General features: G+C 56.8%; 2 protein-coding genes and 1 pseudogene across 6 annotated transcripts; 2 read left to right on the forward strand and 1 right to left on the reverse strand.

Moving 5' to 3' along the window:
* Positions 1-4,787: 4,787 nt before the first annotated feature.
* On the forward strand, positions 4,788-9,899 carry ASB6 (ankyrin repeat and SOCS box containing 6; the record flags this gene model as incomplete). Of its 3 annotated transcripts, none has more annotated exons than XM_079705846.1 (6): positions 4,788-4,900; positions 5,940-6,121; positions 7,154-7,260; positions 7,361-7,469; positions 8,173-8,259; positions 8,364-9,899. In XM_079705846.1, the coding sequence occupies 6 exons, from the start codon at positions 4,788-4,790 to the stop codon at positions 9,029-9,031; spliced, it is 1,266 nt and encodes a 421-aa protein (XP_079561972.1). In that variant the 3' UTR covers positions 9,032-9,899. The 3 variants fall into 3 exon arrangements, with proteins under 3 accessions (XP_079561972.1, XP_079561973.1, XP_079561974.1); XM_079705847.1 differs by having other exon boundaries at positions 5,946-6,121; XM_079705848.1 differs by lacking the exon at positions 8,173-8,259.
* Positions 9,900-10,085: 186 nt separating this feature from the next.
* On the reverse strand, positions 10,086-18,781 carry NTMT1 (N-terminal Xaa-Pro-Lys N-methyltransferase 1). Of its 2 annotated transcripts, XM_079707004.1 has the most exons (4): positions 18,629-18,781; positions 12,892-13,104; positions 11,826-12,078; positions 10,086-10,978 (listed from the first exon to the last, which is right to left on the reverse strand). In XM_079707004.1, exons 2-4 carry the CDS (start codon positions 13,051-13,053, stop codon positions 10,722-10,724), a joined length of 672 nt encoding a protein of 223 aa, XP_079563130.1. In that variant the 5' UTR covers positions 13,054-13,104; positions 18,629-18,781; the 3' UTR covers positions 10,086-10,721. The 2 variants fall into 2 exon arrangements, with proteins under 2 accessions (XP_079563130.1, XP_079563131.1); XM_079707005.1 differs by lacking the exon at positions 18,629-18,781 and having other exon boundaries at positions 11,826-12,074; positions 12,892-12,981.
* Positions 18,782-21,753: 2,972 nt separating this feature from the next.
* Positions 21,754-22,550, forward strand: LOC307055011 (small ribosomal subunit protein eS1-like; annotated as a pseudogene). Its single transcript has one exon. The product of its transcript is annotated as a small ribosomal subunit protein eS1-like (transcript).
* The last annotated feature ends 6 nt before the right edge of the window (positions 22,551-22,556 follow it).

Consider the following 22,556-nt stretch of genomic DNA (forward strand, 5'->3'; position numbering starts at 1 on the left):
ATGTGGGTGTGTGAGGGCGCCTGTGTGTGAGAGTCTGTGTGAGTGTGTGAACCGGTGAGCAGGAGTGTGTGAGGGAGGGAAGCAGGAGAGAGTGCAGGGGACTGTGGCTGGGCAGGGCCAGGTGTCCTGAGCTGGGGTCCAGGGAGCCCTTAAGGGCTAGGCTCGGGATCGAGTCCCGGAGGCCCCTTGCTAGCCAGCCGCCCTGGAGCTGGTCAGTTCTCTCTCTGAGCCTCGGTCTCCCAGACTATGACACGGGAATCCTGCCGTCACTTCCTTGCTGGAGCGTTATGACGAGTTGTTGAGACATCTGTGCTGAGCTTCTAATCTGATTCACAAGGCACAGGACTCACTCCACCAAAGGCTGCTGTTGTCATCAACGTACCATTCGTATGATCAGGCTGGGCCCTGAGGTACCCAAGGACTGGGGAGGGCAGTGGGGGGGTGCCCAGGGGCTGGGGATTCAGGAAGGCCTGTGTGCTGGGAAGGATGTCACTAGGTGGAGTTGGGAGGAGAAAAGGTCTTGTGGAAGGACCTTGCCCTGGTGTTCACGGCCTTACCTTCAACCCCAGGTATAACAGTGTGCAGGGCCTGATCTGCTGCCTCTGGCTGATTTAGTCTCAGGTAAGACACATTCATTGGTAAGAAGGTAGAAGACACAGAGAAGCACAAAGAAGATCAAAGTTCTCCAGATCCCAGCACCCAGAAACAACCACCACCCATGTCTCAGCACAGGGTCATCAAGAATTACTCCTGCCCACGAGCAAATGCATACACACACACACACACACACACCACTTTTTCCTAAATGGGATCAGAGAGTACCTACTATTCTGTAACTTGCTTTGCTGAGCTGCTATAGGGAAGAGTCAAGCACATGGTAAGTCTTATATGTCAGCTATTATCACTGTTGGTGTTGGGCTAGAGAGGCCAAACTTCTCTCCTTATGTTTGTTGACCGTAGTTTTTCATCCCTTCTGACTTGCCTGTGTATGTCCTTTGCCCATTTTTCTCTTAGTGTTTTTGCCTTCTTCTTGTTGGTTTTTAACAGTTCTTTATATATGAAGGTTATCCCCCTCTGTGCATTGGATAGTCAGAGTGACTCCCAAACTGCCCCAGGAGAAGGAGGGACAGATGCTGCCAGGGTCTGAGCACTGGGTTCTTGGCCCCAGTGCCCCCCAGCCTGCTAAGAACCTGGAGTTGGGCATCAGGAAGCAGCTGGGCTGACAGGCCAGTGAGAGGCAGTGGCAGGGAAAAAAGAGAAGGTTCAGAGCTGAAATGAGAGGCTCTGAGCGACAGAGCCTTAATAGGAGGCAGATGGAGGAAACAGGGTTGCCCTTGCTGATAGGAAGGAGGTCATGGGTCACGGAGCTTTCTAAAGATAGGAGCCTGGGAGACGGGCAGGCAACAGGGCCTGCTCCATGGTGTGGTGCCCAAGGACTGTGACAGAGCAGGGCTCAGCCCCTCCCTTCAGCATATCCAGACCCTCTCAGGCCCAGAACCAGAGGAACTGCAGGGCACCTGAGGCCAGGTATATGGAAGAGCCCCCCCAAACTTGGGTTAAAGTCCCAACCTAGCTGTGTGACATCGGGCAAGCACGCAAACCTCTCTGAGCCTCAGTTTCCTTGTTGAAAACAGGTGTAGTACCATCACCTACTTAGGGGGTGTGTATTAAGATTAGTATGTCAAGTGTTTAGCACAGTGCCTGGCACATCAAAAGGGCTCAGTAAATAAAAGTTAACTTGTGATTGGGACTTCCTTGGTGGCGCAGTGGTTAAGAATCCACCTGCCAATGCAGGGAACACAGGTTTGATCCCTGGTCCGGGAAGATCCCACATGCCGCAGAGCAACTAAGCCCATGTGCCACAACTACTGAGCCCATGTGCTGCAACTACTGAAGCCCATGCGCCTAGAGCCTGTGCTCTGCAACAAGAGAAGCCACCGCAATGAGAAGCCTGTGCACTGCAACGAAGAGTAGACCCCACTCACTGCAACTAGAGAAAGTCCATGTGCAGCAACGAAGACCCAACGCAGCCAAAAAAAAAAAAAAAAAAGTTAACTCAGGCTTCGCTTCCCTGGTGGCGCAGTGGTTGAGAGTCTGCCTGTCGATGCAGGGGACACAGGTTTGTGCCCTGGTCCGGGAAGATCCCACATGCCGCAGAGTGGCTGGGCCCGTGAGCCATGGCCACTGAGCCTGCGTGTCCGGAGCTTGTGCTCCGCAACGGGAGAGGCCACAACAGTGAGAGGCCCACGTACCGCAAAAAAAAAAAAAAAAAAAAAAAAAAGTTAACTCAGGATTGTCACTATCCTAATCACAAGACAGTTATAGTTATCTTGGTGGTAGAGCCCATTGGTGACATCAAGGACCTCTTCATTGGCTCCAACACTGTCAGAGCTGAAGGGCCTTCAGGTTACAGGTAGGGAAATGGAGGCCCAGAGACCAGAAGGGCCATGCCTGGGGTCATCCATTGGAGCAGCTTTAATTGTGTCCTCCAAAGAGATATTTCCAAGTCCTAACTCTGTGGAAACTATGGCAGTGATCCTATTTGGAAATAAGGTTTCTGCAAAGGTGATCAAGTTAAAATGAATTCACATTGGATTAGGGTGGGCCATAAATCCAGTGACTGGTGCCATTTAGAAAGCACAGGGAGATTTGGACAGAGAGACAGACACAGGGAAGAAGGCCACGTGAAGACAAAGGTAGGCAGAGATTGGGGTGATGCTGCCACAAGCCAAGCCATGCCCGGGGCTGCCAGAACCTTCCCTAGGGTCTTCAGAGGGATCATGGCCCTGCCTACACTTTGACGTCAGATTTCTGGCCCCCAGGACTGGGAGAGAATACATTTCTGTTGTTTGAAGCCACCCAGTGTGTGGTGCTTTGTTACCACGGCCTTATGAAGCCAGGGCAGAAGCTGGCCTCAGACCGGGCTGTGCCCACCACTCCCAGTTCTGCCCTGGACCCCATTCTAGGTGGGCCTCCTCCAGTTACCTCCACGTGCTCTAGCCTTCTCCAGGCCCCTCAGGGCTCTCACCTGCGCCATGGAGCAAGTGACCCGGGATCAAATAGGGCTGTGAAACCTGGGGGCTGCTGCACCATTCAGGGCCTGGGGATCAATTGAGGGGTGGGGTGTGGATCCTTCAGACAGGGGCAGACATTCCCAAACCCCCAGGGTAACGCCTGGGGAGACTGAGGCACTCCAGAGCAAACCCCCATCCAGATGCGCCTTGTTGCCAGATGGGAATTTGGGCCCAGGTGCCCGATCTTCTGATTTTACGAGACAAGCTGGAAATCTCCATTGCTGTGTGAGCAAAAAAAATGTCCCAATTTCACTTAAGGAGAAGATACTTCTTCCTGGAGTGAGAACCAAGGCAGATGTGTGCTGGGAACCAGGGACCCTATGGTCCGGAGCCCCTTCTGGCAACCCTAAGCTGGCCTGTCCTAACAGGGCTTAAACCCCACCCCTCTTTCTTGCTCCTTTAGGCAACGGAGGGGCAGGCAAAATGAGGCTTTCTGAGGCCTGATGGGGATTTTAATAACTCATCACTTGGTATGCACAACAACCTTGTAAACTGAACGATAATAACAGTGAGCAATTATCCAGCCCCTGCTGTGTACTCCACACTGCTGGGTCCCCATAGCTGGACCTGGAATACCTCGGACTGGGTTTTCTTGCTAAGACTGTTTTTGCTCTTGGCAGGGGAGCCTTATTCTATCTATCTTTTTACATTTAATCATAGACACACGAGGTTGTCTTTAAATTCATCTCTAAACGTTTTCTACTTCGCTCAACAACGCTTGCCTCTGACAGGTGCCAGGCGGGAGAGCTCCCACGCCCATGTGGTGGAAGTGGGGGTAGATGGGAGACCAGGGCTGCCACGGGCACAGCTGGGACTGGCGCACCTCTTCATAACGGACTTTCCAGAATCACGAAGACATCAGGGCTCCACTGTGGGCCTCAAGGTTGTGGAGGGTCAAATGCGAGGCCCAGGGCCGGATGCCTTCACCCCAGAAAAGTGGCCCCAGGCTTGGGCTCCTTCCTGCAAGACTCCACTTCCACGCACAGTGACAGAGCTCTTGATCCAGGTTCTCGCGTGCGTTTGATTATCCCCATTATACAGATGAAGAAACTGAAGTTCATTGAGTCCATCAAGGCAGAAAGTGGAAGGAGCCAGCAGCCTGCGGGGCCAGGAGCTCCAGGGGACAGAGACTCAGGAATCATCCCCATCGCCCGTCGGGTTGAGTGTGGTCCAGTCAGCGTGGGGCGAGGCGAGAGCCAGGCCCAGCCGTGGTCCGACCCGAGTCCAGGGCGTCTCGCGGGCGCCGGGGATTCGAGTCACCTCCACCACGGGAGGGAGTTGGACAGGGGTCAAGCCAGTGTGCTCGCTCAATGGGCGGAGCTCGGACGGCGCCCAGCGGCCGCGGGCGGGATCGCAGGGCGGAGCCGGGCCGGGCAGGCAAGGGACGGGCCCTCCAAGAGCTGGGATCCGGCTGGGCTGCAGGTCCGCGCCCTCCAGTCCCCCAGGGTCGCCCCCCAAGACACTCTCAGCTGGCGCGCCCAGTCGCGCCGCGGTCCTCCCAGCCCGCAGAGGGCGCTGTCGTCCCCCGCTCTCTTTCCCGGGCTGGAGCGGGCCGGAAGTGCCAGAGTTACTTCCGGCGTGGAGCAGCTGGTTGGGCGGTGTAGTGGGCCGGCGAAGGGACTGGAGCAGCAGTGGCCAAACCTGGCCGAAACCGCGGCCCCCGGAACGTGCCCAATCGGCGTCTCGGCCTCGGCGGAAGGTGCGGCCGCCGCAATGCCGTTCCTGCACGGCTTCCGGAGGATTATCTTCGAGTACCAGCCGCTAGTGGATGCGATTCTGGGCTCCTTGGGGATCCAGGACCCCGAGCGGCAGGAGCCCCTGGACGGGTAAGTCGCTCCCTTCCCGCCTCCGACCCGGAGCTGCATCCCTTTCATTGTCACTACAGACATGGCGGGGCGGGGCGGGGCGGGCGGTGTCCCACCTGACAGATAAGACAGACGGCGGTGGTGAGGGCTCCCAGCTAGCGCAGGCAGGGCCGGAGGGTGGGGTGTCGGTAGGGCCTCCGCCTCAGGGCCCCACCCTGCGCCCTGCCTGTCCCGTGCCCTCCACCTGGAGTTGCAGAGGAGCAGGGTGGAATCTGTGAGCAGTGCGAAATGTGCTTTCCATAGCCGAGTTTGCACAGGCGTGGGCCTATCCGTGAACCGGTGGGAACGGTGTTAGAAAGCGCATCGTTCAGGGATACGTCAGTGAGCTAAACCCCCAGCCTTCATGATGCTTGTGCTGCAAAGGAGAGAGACCGACAGTCATAAGTAAACTTAATAGTGTATTTGGTGGAACGGAGAAAAGAGCAGAGGAAAGGGGGCTCAGGTGTGCGTTTTGGGGATCAGTTGGAATTGGCGAGGGAGGTAGGTGGGTTGGGAATTTGTGTGCACTCGGCCGTCAGAACACCAAATGTCTCTGGGTGTGAGCGAGGGAGGAGGTCTGCTGACTGCCCTGGCTGTGGGGTTGCCTGGGCTGGTCTGGCATACTCTGCAGCTCAGGGACAGTCACTGTCTGCGGTGGGGTGGAGGGGGGTCAGTGTCTGGTTCTTGATCTTGGCCACAAGAGTTCCCTTCAGTGCCAACAGCCCAGGTGTATGAGGCTTTGTACCCAAGCCAGGGGCTAGATTCTCTAGGCCGCTTGGAGGGAGGCTGAAGACAGCCCCAGTCCTTTCTCAGCAAACCCAAGGAGCCTGCTCCAGTGAGCAGATCCAGCTTGGCCCTCTCTACCACCAACCTCTTCTGAAGAGACTTTCAGCCCCACGGAGCCAGGGCCCTGCCTGTGTGTGACAGCAGGAGACTAAAGGCCACCCGCCCACAGGGTACCCAGCCAGCTGGTCCCACTGCTGTTCCCACCCTCAACTCGTCTGCCTCTCCCCTGCCCCAGGCCCAGTTATGTCGCCAGCGAGGAGAGCCGGATCCTTGTTCTCACTGAGCTGCTGGAGAGAAAAGCCCACTCTCCATTTTACCAGGAAGGCGTGAGCAACGCCCTGCTGAAGATGGCCGAGCTGGGACTGACGCGTGCAGCTGACGTGCTCCTGCGGAATGGGGCCAACCTCAACTTCGAAGGTCAGCTGGAGCCCAGAGGGGCCGGGGTGGGTAGGTGGCTTAAGAAGTGTGGCCCTGCTTTGGGTGGGCGGCCAAGCCTTCAGGCTCTGCTTTTACTGTTCTCTTGGGAGATACTTCCCTCATTTATGTCATGGGTGATGACTAAGGAAACCCACGTTGGGTGGCCTCCCATCCCCCTGCGGGCTTTCAAATGGCCCTTAACCACCTCTGATCAAGAGCGAGTTTGTCACTGCTTCTACCGTGTGATGCTTTAGCAAACTTTCCCCCAGCTCCCCGCTAAATCCCTGCTTCCATTAATGTGAAAATGTGGCTGCTGGCGCTGTGCCCAGAGCTCAGGGAATGTAATTCTCTGCCACTCATTCTGAGCCACCTTGCATTCTTGTTCCTGCCACAGGGAGAGGGGAAAACAGGTAAGACACACCGGGCATAACTGACAGCAGGACGGCGTTGGCTTCTAGCTTGTGTGCTGGGGGATGGCGATGGAGCCATTTTCCTTCCCTCTTCGCTTTCACCCTGGGAGGGCAGGCAGAGTCGGCCAGGAGACATGCAGGGCTGACCTGTGACCGACCTGGGGGTTTTGTGCTGACACAGGATGTGGCCAGGCGTGTCTCCCCTCCCCATTTGAGGACAGGCTCAGAGGCTTCTGGGCTCCTGGAGGGTCAAGGAGCTGAGAGAGGTGGGGGAGGCATTCTGAAGTCAGCCACTGGGAGACCCAGCCTTGAGAATTTGGCTTTTATTGCGAGACTTAGGGAGCTGTCACTCTGGGTATTCCTCCCAACAGCCCTCTTTAGGTCCCATTTTACAGAAGGAACTAAAACCCAGATTAAGTACCATGTCCATTAATTAGAACACCCCCAGGACCGAAACCTAGGCCTGCCTCCGTGCACTGTCCGACGAAGACAGCTGTGTCCTGACCCCTCGTGCTGGGAGCCCTAAGGTCGGAGCACTGGGGCTGGGCTGCCAGGCTGGTCCTGGGACCCTGCGAGAATGTGCCGACAAGCAGGACTGACGAAGCTGTGTCTGTGCCCTCAGACCCAGTCACCTACTACACAGCCCTGCACATCGCCGTCCTGCGAAACCAGCCTGACATGGTGGAGCTGCTGGTGCGCCACGGGGCCGACATTAACCGCAGGGACCGGGTAAGAGCCAGGTCCGGCCTGCTCTGAAGGGGGGATGTGGTCGGGGCCCTGAGCAGCTCACAGGCCCCCGGGCCGACGCGGCTGTGCTTTCTTGACTCAGATCCATGAGAGCAGCCCCTTGGACCTGGCCAGCGAGGAGCCGGAGCGCCTGCCCTGCCTGCAGCGCCTCCTGGACCTTGGAGCAGATGTCAACGCGGCCGACAAGCATGGTGGGTGCCTCCTGTAGAGAAGCAGGGTGGGCCTGGGCCGAATTGCCTTGTGAGGTTACCCAGGGTAACCCGGGGCGATGGCTTGGCAGGCAGGCTGGAGGCAGCCCCTCTGATGGCGCAGCACGGCCGAGCGCACACTGGTGCATTTTGCTGACTCGCCGGCCCTGTGAGGGCCTCTGCAGGAGGAAGTGGGCTACCTGCGCGCTCAGCTTCTGAGGGACGGGGCTCCCTGTCGGGAGAGACCCAGCCTGAGTCTCAGGTAGCATCTCAGAGTCTAGAAAAGTCCTACGTTCCCTGGCCCTTCTGCTCCCATTTTTGTGTGAGTGGAGAAAGAATGGCCAGAGAAACCTGTCATCCTCCGGGCAGAAATAGAGACACAGATGTAGAGAACAAACGTATGGACACCAAGAGGGGAAAGTGGCAGGGGGGCTGCTGGTGGGATGAATTGGGAGATGGGGATTGACATGTATACACTACCATGTGTAAAACAGGTAGCTAGTGGGAACCTGCTATATAAAAAGTAAACAAATTCAAAGAATAAAACATTCAAAGGAAAGAAATCTGTCACCCTCCTCCCTAGCTGAGAGAGGTCAGTCATCTTTGAAGTTCGTTTTCTGATCCCGAGGGTCTGTACTTCCCTTCCACCTCTGGGGTTGGCCTGGCCTCGGCCCCCCACTGCCCCCCACTCACTCTCCCTCCCCAGGAAAGACCTCTCTGCTCCACGCCCTGGCCAGCAGCGACGGCGTGCAGATACACAACACCGAGAACATCCGCCTCTTGCTGGAAGGAGGTGAGCCCTGTCCTTCCACGCTGCCCCCTGGAACACGAAGCGTTGATTTGCCAGGGTGTAAGGCCTCCTCCCACCGTCTCTCTTCCCCCTCCTGGTTCTTCTAGGGGCGGATGTCAAGGCTACCACCAAAGACGGGGACACCGTGTTCACCTGCATCATCTTTCTGCTGGGCGAGACGGTGGGAGGTGACAAAGAGGAGGCCCAGCTGATCAACCGCTTCTGCTTCCAAGTAACGCAGCTGCTGCTGGCTCATGGCGCCGACCCCAGCGAGTGCCCGGCCCACGAGTCCCTCACGCACATCTGCCTCAAGAGCTTTAAGCTGCACTTCCCTCTCCTGCGCTTCCTGCTGGAGTCGGGGGCCGCCTACAACTGTTCCCTCCACGGCGCCTCCTGCTGGTCCGGCTTCCACATCATCTTCGAGAGGCTCTGCTCGCACCCCGGCTGCGCGGAGGACGAGAGTCACGTGGACCTGCTGCGCAAAGCCGAGACCGTCCTGGATCTCATGGTGACTAACTCCCACAAACTCCAGCTGCCCGAAAACTTCGATATCCATCCCGTGGGCAGCCTGGCAGACAAGATCCAGGCCCTTCACTTCTCCTTGAGGCAGCTGGAGAGCTACCCCCCACCCCTCAAGCACCTGTGTCGCGTTTACATCCGGCTCTACCTTCAGCCGTGGCCTGTGGACGCGAAGGTCAAGGCCCTACCTCTGCCCGACAGGCTCAAGTGGTACCTCCTCAGTGAGCACAGTGGCACCGTCGAAGACGACATCTGACAGCTGCGACTGCAGGGAACAGGGTCTGGGCAGCTCAACCTGTTGGTGGATTTAAGTACCTGTGGCGGCCTTAGGGGAGAACCTTCAGCCCCGTCTGTCAGAAGGTGCATGTTGGAGGCGAGACTGGATCCTTACTGAGGACAGGGAAAGCCAGGTGGGACCCGGCAGCTGCAAGAGCTCCAGTGGGGAGAGGCTTGTCTTCCAGGGAGACCGCCCCCACTTCCCTCTGGCAGCACCCCCAAGTCTCACCCCACAGTGGAACAAGGGACAGGGTTTAATTTGGGACACGTTTGTACCCTCTTAATCTGAGGGAAGCGCCAGCCATTTAGAGAAGCAGGGTAGCTCCGAGACCGGGCCCTCCTGCGGGCTGCAGGAAGTTGGCCTGCCCTGCGCGGAGATGCGGCTGAGGCCGGAGCAGGCGGGAGGGGCCCGTGGGGTGCAGCCCAGCCGAGACCCGTTGCCACGCGCCTCTTCACTCCAGAGTCTGTCAGAAAGTAAGTGCTTTTGGGCAGGCAGGGAGGAAGCTGAGCTGGCCCCTGCGGCATCCGCAGCTCTGGGCCCCGGTTGCCCACCGAGGTGCAGGGCTCTGCTCTGGTGGCAGCTCTGTTTGTGCCAAACCTGGGGTTTTGGGGACCATGCTTTCTAAAAAGCAGTCATGCATGACCAGGGGCCGTCTTTCCAAAATGTCTCGCTTTGTGAGGGTTCATCTGACGGAGAAAGCCACCGAGACTGAAAGCCAACCTCCGCCCTGTGCTGAGCCCTCACCAGGCTGTCTGCAAGTCACACAGGGTGGTCACTGTGAATTGTGTAAATGCCTGGGAGATGAGCTGAGACAACCAAATGATATATTACAAAATTAAACCGATTTCCCTTGGCCTTAAAGGTCCTTGTGTAACATTTCGCCCCCGCGTGCCCCCGCCCCCCCACCACGCCCTTTCCCGAGTTCAGGGAAGAAGAGTTGGCAGGCACGAGAGGCCCAGCTTAGGAGCGCGGTTTCCAAGCAGCACAACCCTGTTGTCCCAGTAAAGAAAAGCACCACTCCAGACTGGCGAAGGCCTTTCCGGTACAGGGGTTCACCCTTTTATTTTTGACTGAAAATGCCCCCTAAGGAGGAGCCACAAGGCACAGCCAGAGGGAAGCCCCAGGCCTCTCCCCTCCCTGCAGGCTGTGGTGACGCTCACGTTACGGGACCCGCTCCAAACAGCACTCGGAGTGTGGACGTCGCATCAACCGCACGACTCGGCAGGCACCGCGTAGGCTCAGCGCAGGCAGGAGGGTGCGGAGAGCCGCCGGCTCCACGGGCCCTGCCCACCTCCCCTCTGGAGGTAAAAGTCCTCAGCAGCCGCTGTAATGGCTACTCTCTTCCTCTGAAGCCAGCCAGGCCTGTGGTGGTACCGGAGAGCAGGGCGTCTCACTTCGGATGGGGTCGCCGGGTTCCCACGGGGCGAGCACCAGGGGCCCAGTCCCCGCCGCTCGCTCCAGCCTCACTGCCCCCTTCAGCGGCACCCCTCCCGACTGGGTCCCCTTATGCCTTTTTAATAAGAGTCTGTATAGTGAGTGGCCGGCAGACAGGTATATTTCGCAGCCCCGCTCAGCACCCCCGAAGCGTCGAGGTTGAGCCTGTGGACCTCGCGTGGCTGCCAGTCCCCCCCGCAACCCCACACTGGTCCCTCTCTCCTGCCAGCCCCGCTCATCTCAGGGCTAAGCTGTACACGTGGTAGATCTCGTCCGGAAGGTTCTCCTGCCGCTCCTGGGCCAGGAGGCTGAGGCCCGCGCTGCGGACGATCCTGTGGACCACGTCGAGGTCCCGGCACACGCTGCTGTCCACATCGTCCAGGATCACGCCCTCCTGGGCCATGTTGTCTTTGATGACGATGATGCCGTTGGGGCGGAGGCCCCGCTTGCAGCGCCGCAGGAACTCGGCCAGGTGCTGATCGGTCAGGTGGCCTGGGGGAGGCAGAGGCCGTCACGAGGGAAGGATGCCAGCCCCTCCGCGCCACTGCGTGTCCACTTGCTGAGCACTTACTCGGTGCTGAACACACAGGGCCGCTGGCTTTCAACAGCCCACAGGGGTTTACCAAACCCCATTTTAAGAGGAAACGGGCTCAGAAGTCACCTACCCAAGGGCACTCACAAAGTATGCTGCTGGGATTTCACCCTGACTGGGTGACTTCCAGGCCGGGCCCAGCACCTACACTCCACCCGCCCCTCCTAGGCCTGGATCGGCGGAGTGTACCAAACAGAGTTCCTTCCCTACGTTACAACTCCTAACAGGCTTTTGAGGGCCACAAAATACAGGGCGAATCCAGCGTGTTCCCAACAGGCCTGGGCCGCCCACCTGGAGGAGGTGGCCTGCTGCTAGGTCGGCAGCCTGAGGAGAGCACCCTGGGTACGCCGTCAGGCCAAGTGGGTGCAGGACCGGATGGTAAAACAGGGCTCGCTCACCGCGAACAGCAGAGGGGCAGCAGGGCTTCAACTCTTTCCTCTTACTGAAAACCCTTCTTACGAAAACTCATTTCCACATTCTCTGAATGCAGTAAGTTATTGATAATTCAAACTTCTCAACAACAAAATCTGTCCCCAAATGGGTCACAGCACGTACTGAGTTGGAACAAAACATGGAAGCAAATGAACCTTCTAGGTGGAGTCCTGGGCAGTGCAGGGAGGGTTCGAGGAATCCCCGCTGGCCGCCCTCTGCAGCAGCGCCAGAGCCTCGGCTCCCAAGGCCTCGGGAAGCCTGGCCTCTGCGCTGAGAGATGTGCAGGCGGGCGGAGAAGGGGCGCGGGATGCTCACCTATCACCCACTGGATCCAGATAACGTCGTAAGAGTGAGGCTCCGGGCTGAAGTCCTGGAGGCCGCAGCAGAAGAAGTTCCGCACCCTCTTGCCTTCCTCGCCCAGGTAGGTCTTAGCCTTGACCAGGAAGTCCTCCGTCACGTCCACCATGTCCACCACTCCGAAGAGAGGCAGGAGCAGCCTCTTGGTGATCCTCCCGATGCCGGCCCCGCAGTCCAGGGCACACGAGGTTCCCGTCTTGTTCGGGCCTTCCTGAAAAAGCAGAGAAGGCACGGACTATACGGAAGGGTTAGAAAGCCAGAGGGACCCTATCACTGTGAAGGGGCCTTTCCTCATGAGCCCCTGCAACTACTCAGATCAGGACTGGGCACGGGCCGGCAGCTGGCACTGGTGGGGCCGGCAGTGGGCATAAGCACAGCACAGCCTTTTTCTGGGCCACGTGTTTCTAACATGAAAGCCAACCCCCACTTAAAGGTGTTAACTCAAATAGGTGCGTTCATCTCCTGTCACTCCTGAGACCCCATTAAAAGGACAGCAGCAGAGAGAGAATAAAGAAGTCAAGCAGTGAAAGGATGGAAGAGGGCACACTGTGAACAAATCTGGGAAGATGGAACGTGGGTGGTGCAGGGGGCAAGCAGCAGCCTCGGTGTTTGCCGAGGGACAGGCAGGGAGGCTCCGGCCACGGCGATGCCAGCCTGGCACAGAGGAGGGTGGTGGGGCGAGGAACTAGAAGCCTGTGCTGGCGGAACGGCCAACACCCACAGCCCAGATGCTTGCAAACACGGCAGGAGAGCAAAGGGTTTGCCTCTGGAAAAACAGAACAGTTTGTGAGAAGACTGCTCCGTTCCGGCACCCAGAGGCCCCAGCGTAACAGCCGCCGCCTGTCGGGTGACCTCGGGGCAGAGCCTGTGAGTCACCCCGCCCCACCCGCTCTTCAAGGCCTGGGTCGTGGACACGACGGGGTGACCCTGTGGCGGCGAGTGGGAAGGTGGTGCCCCACGCAGAGCAGGCAGTGCCACCAGCGCCACAGCCTCTCCTCCTGGAGAGCACAGCAGCCCTGCCTACCCTCAGAAACCTCTGCAGGAACTTCCGGGAGCTGCTGATGTCGATGCTGGAGATGTGGCCATACCCCCCGAGCATGCCGTCCACAGTGGCCGGGACCTCCTTCCAGTATGTCTTGGCCTTGGAATAGAATTGTTTCTCGTCCTCTATCACCTCGCTCGTCATGCTGTCACCAGCCACGTCTTTGCTCAGGCACCAGACTCAGCAGCGGTGTCCCTGAATAAAAAAAGGAGGGAAGCAGCCAGGTTGAGGGCCCTGGGCCCCCCGCATGCTTCTGCTGGTCACACGATCCTGCCTGATGCAGAGGAGTGGCCAGTGTCCCCCAAACTGCTTCTACCCATTAGAGGGCATTGCCTCCCGTCTCTTGCATTCAAGTCATTTTGCAAAGCTATCTTCATGTCAGAGCAGGACACCCAGAGTCCTGGCTTCTAGGTCTTTCCTTACCCTACATGACACCTGACTCAGTGGCTTCTGAACCCAGGGTACAGAGAACCCCGATCTACACTTAAGAGAAAGGAAAACAAAGCAGGGAACCCAAGCCTCCTACAGCGGACATTCCGGCTGATCCCAGCAGGGCCCGAGGAGCCCCACGCTCCCCTTCCTCTGTCGTGAGCACAGAAACAAGCTCACTGCGGGGTCCAGTCCACGGTTACCCGTGAGCCTGACTCTGTGCCAGGTGCTGTCTGTGAACAGGGAGACGGCCAGGCCGATAGACACGATCACGCATGTGTGAGGGCTGCGGAGAGGTACAAGGTGCTGGCAGAGCACAGGTGTCAGGAGAAGCGACACACCAGCTAACATCAAGGATGAGGAAGCATTCGCTCAGCAACCAAGAAGACTGTTCCAGGAAGACGGGAGCGTGTGTTGCCCTTCCAACGGGAAACTCAGGTCCTAAGGGTCATATTTACTAGTTCAGACTTCACACCAAAGAGCAGTGAGCTGGAACTACTCTAGGTTAAGCAGGGAGTGGCCTGACGTGTGTGCTTCTGGAAGGCTGAGTTGGCAGCCGCGGGGGCTACAAGGGAGAGTGAAAGCAGACGGCCGGGCCCTGATGGCAGAGCGGACGCCCACCGCGAGCGCCACATTCAGCCAGCTGGGCCACACCACATAGGGGGTGGAGGGTCACACCTCTCCCGAGGCACCGCGCTCATCCACAGATGCTCACCGTGCGCAGGGCTGCTCCAGCCGCTGTGAGGCTCGTCCAGATAACGTGCGACACCCAGAGGCTTACAGCGGGGGAGACAGGGAAGAAATGGAACCAACGAGAACACGGGGCAGAAACGAGGACTCTCGTTGAGCCAAGAAGCGCTCTGGAGACTCGAGGGGTAGAGGAGTCCCTTCCGAATGGCAGGCGGGGCGGCAGCCAGAGAAGGCCGGGCCCGGAGGACAAGGAGTGCTCTGGGAGGGGACAGCGACAGAGCAGAGGGGGCATGGCACGCGTGCCACACAGACGGCGGGGGACGGCCGGGCTGGCTGCGGTGTGGACAGAGAAAAGAGTGTGGGAGGTGAGCCCGGCCTGGCGGACGGGGCCTGGAGTACAGCGCCCGGAGTGCAGCCTGGGGCCACGGGTCCTTTCTGTCAACAACGGGAAACTGATCAGCTGAGTTTCTGAAGGGCAGGGGTGTGCGGGGACCCAGCCTGCGGGGGCTGCGTGGCGACGGTGCAGGAGCGGCAGGGCCGTGCCAGGAGACAGAACGGGGGTTAGCAGCCACCCATCCTCTGCCCACACGCGTTGAGCACTCTACGCTGGCCACTGGACCCTCACGACTCACCGCGACCCAGGCACCCCACGAGCCCCGTGTAGAGGGAGGCGATGCCCACGGTGGCATCCTACCCAAGGTCAAGGCGCCCGTGCGTCTGCCGAGCCCTGGGCCTTCCCACGTGGGCGGCTGATTTTCAACACAGCGTTTCACTTAAGTGTCACCTCACAGAGGCCTTCCCTGACCAGTCTAAGGTGCCTTCCTCCAACACGCTTACCCAATCCCCGTGGTTGCTGCCTTCAGAGTGCGTTTTTCTAGCTGAAATGACACTGTTTACTGACCGTCTGGCCTCCACTAGAATGGTAGGACCTTGCCTTTTCACCACTGCGTCCCGGCACCGAGCCACAGGAGTCCCTCAGTGCAGGGGTGAAAGCCCCCCAGTCCCCCAGGAAAGCTGTGCACGTCTGTGCTCCCGGGGGCTCACTCCACCCCCTTTACAGTGCTCCACTGGGCTGTAGTTAAGTCACTGACCTCCCGGTACGGTCCTCAAAACCAGCTGAAAACCCCGTAAGACCGAGAAGTGCTTTAAGAGCTTCAAGAGAGGTAACAGAAATGTGCCCTGAGGACAAGCACGGGCCTTCGACACGTAACTTAGAGACTAGAAGAAGCGAAGGGGAACAAAACATGAGAAACGCTGAAGATCTTCACGGCCACGTCTGTAGTTAGCCTCCATCATACACCTGCACTCTGAACTTGTCCTGGAAGACAAGGAACCTTCCAGAAGCAGCAGGCCCACCCCAGCCAAGCAACTCAGAAATGCTGCTCCCTGATGCAATTCCACTTCTGCCACGGCCAGCCCTTTCTGGAGACGCCCGCCAGCCAGTGGGGGCACCAGGGGAGGGCCTGGCCTGGCTGCTGGGAACAGATGGGAAGGCGGCCTCCTCCTCGTCCCCGGCCCCGGCTCCTTCTGTGGACCCGGGCGTTCCCCAAGAACAGGGGTCACACGCGGGCCTTCTGAGGAACAGGGGTGAGCCGACAGCATCCACATGCCCCACCAGGGTCGCCCTTAGACCTGGGCTTTGCTGCTGTCTCCACCCTCCGTAGACCCCCTCCGCTGTGCCCCCAGAGACCCCTGGCTGCACCCCCTCTTCAGGTTCCTGAATCAGCTCTCAGGCGGATCCCCTCCCTTCCCTGTTCAGGTACAGGGCTTGGGACTCCAGTGAGGACGGTTCCAGTTACGGCACCAACCCAAGAGCCCTTTGGGGTAACAGGCTGGGGGGCCTCAGTTCTAAAGACTGCTCCCCACCCCTGGCTCACGGCAGTGTCCCGCACCCGCGTCTCAGCCCCTGAAGCTACCCCCAGCCCACAAGGAGGAAGTGGCACGCTGCTTGTGAGAATGAACTCTTGTTCCAGCCTCGAGAAACATGACAAGCAAAAGCACGTGGAGAGCTGCCAGTCCCCAAGAATGCTAGCTGTGGCAGAGTAAGTGTCACAGGCGCTCCCTGAGAACTGACAGGAAAGGGAGCCACCAGCCTGAATGTTACCATTCACTTTGCTGGGTTTGGGGGCTGCTTATGTGGATGCGGTCTGAAAGGCCAAGTGGGCTCCCCAGCCCCTGCCGACAGGCAGCACAGCAACTCTTTCCCAGCCCCTCCGTCACCCAGGAAGGACAGCACCAAAGCCGGCCACACAGCAGTGCTCCCGCTCGGACGAGCTCAGCGCGTTCGGCCCTGTCCCCCTCACACAAACTTCTGGTTTTGTAGTTGTGTCTATCTCCCCACTGGACTGGGAACTCCTTAGAAAGCAGTGGCGACACCCTGAGATGTATCGCTGTATTTCTCTTGCGTCTCATGTAGCTCATACGTATTCAACAAAGTTCCCTTCCGATCAGATGAACAGAATAAATCCGGGGCCAGACACTTCCCTGGCCGTACTCTCTTTGCCTATCTGTCTGCCTTCCCTCCCAGGAGGCAAGCTTCCGAGGCCCAGGGACGCTACGTCATACACCATTAGCCTAACACCTGCTACGAGGTGGGCGTTTCCTAACTGGTTGCTGAATGAATCCTAGAAGGACCTTTGTGCGGCTAGTCCTTCTGCACTTTGAAGAAAATCCTACAGCCAAAAATCGAATCATGCAAACCTGATTATCACGGAAGCCCTTTACTGACGATACGATTTTTTGCTTTACCAAAACCCTTAAAATGTCCTTTAAATGTCATGATTCCTTTAAATGTCAAGGTCCCCCGAATAATCCAATTTACCAGAACTCCACTTACGGGTAGATTCTAGGAACAAGCCAGGGGAGGCACGTCTAGGCCGGGAAATGGCAAGTGTAACCCTGACATTTGTTCTAACAGCTTTAGATTCATTAGTAAATGTGACTTCTGGGGCCCTGTCTACACTCTGCCTCCCAGCGTCCAGATTGAGGTGGGCAGGAGGCCCCTAGGAGTCAGAGGGAACGGCGGGGCTGTCAGTCAACCCGCAGGAAGTCCTCCTGCACTCTGCCCGGATCACAGCGAGGAGGAGCCACGTGGCCGCACGGACAGGGGAGGGGCCTGGGCGGTCTGGCTTCGTGCGCTCCGAGGGGAAGTGAGGCCCTTTGCTCACAGGGAGCTTCTGCCCCTCAGCAAGTGGAATGTGTCTGTGAATCCTTCACGATCACCTGGCCACCTACCCACGCCCCCTCCAAGGTGTTTAGGGCCACCCCGGCCAGCTGCCCCAGCTATTACTCTTCTCCCAGGATCCATGGAAGAGAATGGCGTTGGAACTGTCACCATCAGGCTCTGCAGGCTCAGCTCATCCTCCTCATTTACCAGCCTCTAAGGAAAAGCCTGGAAGCCTCGGGAGGCAAGAGCCTGCCTGATGTCACCTCTTCCTTCCCACAGCCTCGCGGACAGGGCCTGTTCTCCCTGGCTCTGTGTGGACGGCCGTTGGACTTCTGAGAAAGGCAGGGTGTTGTATGAAAAAGCAAGGGAGGGAGGGAGTAAAGAAGACCAAAAGAAAAGGGGGGGGATTTAAAAACAAAGGCTCTGATGGAGTTGAATGAACCACGTCTGAATCCTGGCTCTGCTTCTCACTGGCTGTGTAAGCTCAGATAAGACACAACCTCAGTTAAGTGTCTTTATCTATAAAATGGGAACAGCAACACTGACTTTATAGGAAGGCTGTGATGATTAAACGTGGATATAAAAGCGTAAAGTGATCCATACACTGCTGGGCATGCATTAATCTCAAAAATCTCTGTCAGATGACATTCTCATCAATTCTCTCTGCCAAGTGTGAAGCTCTAATGAGAAAATGTGCTGAAAGGCCCTATAAACCAGAGTGTTGGCTACACCTAAGGGATTATTACTGTTACTGCTGGGTGGTCATTCCAGTGACTCAGCTCTGCCGATCCGCAGAGGGGAGTGAGCTTCCCATCCATGGAAGCACGGAAACCCTGCTGGTTTTGGTGACTCTATCTTTGTGATTCTACGGCTTCTAGTCTCCACCAAAGCATTCCACATGTACTTCAACCCTGCCACAGTCCCTAGTTCACAGAGAGAAAAACCATTCCACTCATGGAGTGATGCACACACACAGAAAACCAGGAAGAGAATAAGGACGGAATCCAGACTTCTTACTGGGTCAAGGCCCTAGTTCTCCCAGGGGTTCATCCCATCTCACTGGGCAGATTCCATACATCCAGACCATGTGCAATACTGCCCAGCCCCGTCCGCAAGGCCTCTGACACCAGCTGGTTCTATCCCTTATTGTACAGAGAAACCACGGTCCAGAGAGAGATCACACAGTTGATGGGCAGCAAAGCCTGGGCCTTCTGATATGGCAGCCTCTCTGCCAACAGGCTGACCTTGGCTCCAAGGGCTCCTCGCGGCGGGCTGTCTTTTCAGCGGCACCTATGTTGACCCCTAACTGGGGTCGGGTCCAAGGTGAAATATGATAGCAACGCCTATGTAAGCGGGCACTACCCTGTGCCCGACTCTGATCTGACCATTTTACTGAATCCTCACACCCACCCTCCTAGTGGGTGCTCTCCTTACCCGCTTCTCACAGGAGAAACTGAGGCTCAGAGAGGGAAAGGAACTTGCTGCGGCGGGGGCCGGCGTGGGGGAGTGCCCTGATCAGGCTTGGGGGGCCTCGGCCTTCCTCCTCCCACCCCACCTGGGGCCCGGGGCCCAGGGCCGGCCGGCCGGCCTAACGGCGAACCTCCCCGGAGCGCGCACGTGGGGCCCTGCCGGCTCGCGCCCGGGTCACGTGAGGAGCTGGGGCCTCAGGGCGCCGAGGCAGCTGGGGGCCGGGGCCTCCCCTTTCCCGGCGGCCGCCGTCCCCCGCTCCGCCTCGCGCTACTCACCCCACGCGGGGGCTCCTAGGACCCGGGAGAAGAGGACGGGAAAATGGAAGGGAGGGCGGAGGCGGCGGAGGCGGCGGCGGCGGCGGCGGCGGCGAAGACCCCCACCAGCCCCCAAGCAGCTCCGCCTCTACCAGACGTGACACCTCGCGGCGCGCGCTGCCTTTGCCCGCTTACGTCACTTCCGGGCTCCCGGGGGCGGAGCCGCATCGGGATCCGCCCCGTGGGCTCCGGACCTAACTCGAGTACTGTCCCGGGAAGAGCTTCCCAGCTCTAAAAAGCCGCGGCGCCGACCCTGTCCCGCCTCCAGCTTGCAGCTCATTTGGAGGCGGCAAGGCTGGACTTTTAAAAACGAGCGTTCTGTGGAATTTCCACTGGGTAAAAAGGGGAGGGGGAGTCTTATGCAAGCCTTAATCCCACCCATAACAATTAACATCTTAAACTATACAGATCAAAAAGAAAAAAAAAAGGAAGAAAAATACCCTTGACAGTGCCAAGGGGTTGCCACTCCAAATAAGCAGAGCAAATCCATGAAATTTCTGTTCCCAAAAGGTTGCCCTCCCCTAGGCTCCTGCCATACACAGAATTTCTGAGCGGTCCCTGAAGCAGCCTTGATGGAAATGAGAGTTTGCTGTAGGTAGACCTTGTGAACCTTTCCAAGCCTCAGTCTCCACTTCTGCCAGAGAGATGGAATGCTCTGAGGATTAAATTTGTGGGATATTATGCGTCAAGATTTCAGCCCATCATAAGTTCTTTTTTCCTAAACTGACATCCTGGCTTAAATTTACAGCGCCTTCCTCTGGGCGTTGCACAAAGGAGGGGCTTAAAGTGTGTTTGCTCTAATGAAGTGAAAGCTATGGGGGGGGGGGGCTGCGCTGAAAAGCCCCACCTGCTTTTGAGTCCCCCAAATCTGTCCATATTATGTGGCATCCTCGCTAGGGCACTGCAGGTCAGACTTGGTTCCCCTGGCCTGGGCTCCTCTCCCAAGCTTCATTTTCCATGTCTCTATGGCAAGGGGATAAATCTTGGGCAGTCTCAATCTGGAGGTTTCTATAATCTTTGGGGGGCAGCTCTGAGCCTAGCTTTTTTAGGGGTGCCTAAAAATCCACCCCTACCTTTTTTTTCCTGTCAATGGAAGACAAACTCCCTTCCCTACACCTGGACTCCAAGGCCTTTCCAGGTCTGGCCAGTCCACTAACCTCAAAGCCTCTTGCATCTCTGAATTCCCAAGCCTCGCACACAGTAGATGCTCAATAAATGTTTGCAGCATGTAAGGGCTGGAGGCCTCCTTAGAAATCATCTAGGTAGTCTGGTGTTCCTCATCCATTTTTTAAAAACTCACATATCCTTAGAATAAATATAAAAATTTCTCACCTTCCCCACTCAATATTCTGTCTTCCCAAGGAGGTATGCCCTTCCATCCCTGGTTGAGGAGTATCTGCGGAAATATATTACATTGTCTGGGATGCCTCCTCCAGGCAGACATCTTGTAATTTGAATTCCAAAGTCATTTTTTTTCATTTTCAAATTGTAAAATCCTACCAGGCCAGTGAAATTACTGGTCCAAACTACACTCATCCCCCACTCAAGTTTTACAATACAAGCTTTTTCCCTGCCCCCTCCCAGCCAAGAGTCACAGGTGGAGCCCAACAGTCCATTTTACCACGGAGCCCTGAGAAAGGAGAGATTTATCCAGCACCACACAGCAAGCAGGAACACAGCATGGACTCACAACTGGTTCCTCGTAGTTTCCAGGCCCACCGCATTCTTACTACCCAGACTTCTAGTGGAAGTTCCACCTCCAAAGCCACCCAGCCCAAACATGACCCACCTGAACCTCCCAGATCCAGAGAGGGTAGCTGAACCCAGGGCCCTCCATCCCTGGCTTGGGCCTGGCTGTCCTGGCCAGGAGTCCCACGCTCCATTGTGACTGCAGGCTTGGCATCCTGAGCACAACAGCCCTGCCCTCTGCCCCCCAGCCTCAGTGCCCACTTCACCTTGGGTGAGGAGTGGATCATAATGACCCTGAAGAGGCCATGGAGGCAGAAGGGAGGGGCCAGCAGAAGGACCAAGCCGGGAAGACGGGCTCTTCCAAGGAGCAGCCCACCTGGTAGGGGCCTCTAACTTCAGGGGACCGTCTCCGGCCCCGCCCCAAAGCCCCACTAGGATGAGTGTGACACTAGAAACCAGCTCAGAGCTGACAACAATCTGGGAGTGGGGTGTGGTAGGGAGGAAGCAGGCTCTGAGACGCCAGTGTCAGAAATGGGGGGGCGGGGCTGGGGCTCTGTTTCCCAAAGGGGGAGTTTGTTAAAAATGTCTTGCCCCACCCCAGACCTCTGAATCGGAATCTGGGGCATCTGTATTTTCACTAAGCTCCCACCCAAGGGACTCTGGGTCTCCAGAAGGAATGGGCAGCTGCAGGGCAGGTCACCCTTTCAAGCTGGTTCCAGGTTTCCCAATTCCCACCTCAGCGCTAACAACAGTAACAGCACGTTGAACACTCCAGATGCTAAGTGCTCTCTACCATGTGGTGCTGTTTCATTCTCACAAAGGAGCAGGTGCTGGGTTATCCCCATTCTGCAGATGAGGGCACTGAGATCAGTTCATTAATTGGCTTGCCCAAGGGTACAGCTAATAAGTAGTGGAACTGAGACTAAATCCTAAATAATAATTTTAAAATATAATAACAACAGCAGCTAGGCTTCGTTGAGCACGTACAACATGCCTGTCATTATTCTAAGCCATTTACATGTGCTCGCTCATTTAAACGTCACAGTAACTCAAAAAGTGGGTACTGCCTTTTGGCTCTTAGAGCAGCACCATGGCGGTCGGAAAGAACAAGTGCCTTACGAAAGGCGGTAAAAAGGGAGCCAAGAAGAAAGTGGTTGACCCATTTTCTAAGAAAGATTGGTATGATGTGAAAGCACCAGCTATGTTCAATATAAGAAATATTGGGAAAACACTAGTCACGAGAACTCAAGGAACCAAAATCGCACCTGATGTCCTCAAGGGTCGTGTGTTTGAAGTGAGCCTTGCTGATCTGCAGAATGATGAAGTTGCATTTAGAAAATTCAAGCTTATTACTGAGGATATTCAGGGCAAAAACTGCCTGACTAATTTCCATGGCATGGATCTTACCCGTGACAAAATGTGCTCCATGGTCAAAAAATGGCAGACCATGATTGAAGCTCACATTGATGTCAAGACTACCGATGGTTATTTGCTTCGTCTCTTCTGTGTGGGTTTTACTAAAAAAAACGCAACAATCAGATTCAGAAGACCTCTTATGCCCAGCACCAGCAGGTCCACCAGATCCGCAAGAAGATGATGGAAGTCGTGACCCGAGAGGTGCAAATGACTTGAAAGAGGTGGTCAATAAATTGATTCCAGACAGCATTGGAAAAGACATAGAAAAGGCCTGCCAATCTATTTATCCACCCCATGATGTCTCTGTTAGAAAAGTAAAAATGCTGAAGAAGCCCAAGTTTGAATTGGGAAAACTCATGGAGCTACATGGTGAAGGTAGTAGCTCTGGAAAAGCTACTGGGGATGAGACAGGTGCTAAAGTTGAACGAGCTGATGGATATGAGCCACCAGTCCAAGAATCTGTTTAAAAATCA

This window comes from Hyperoodon ampullatus, assembly GCF_949752795.1.
Source record: "Hyperoodon ampullatus genome assembly, chromosome: 6".
NCBI lineage: Eukaryota > Metazoa > Chordata > Mammalia > Artiodactyla > Ziphiidae > Hyperoodon > Hyperoodon ampullatus.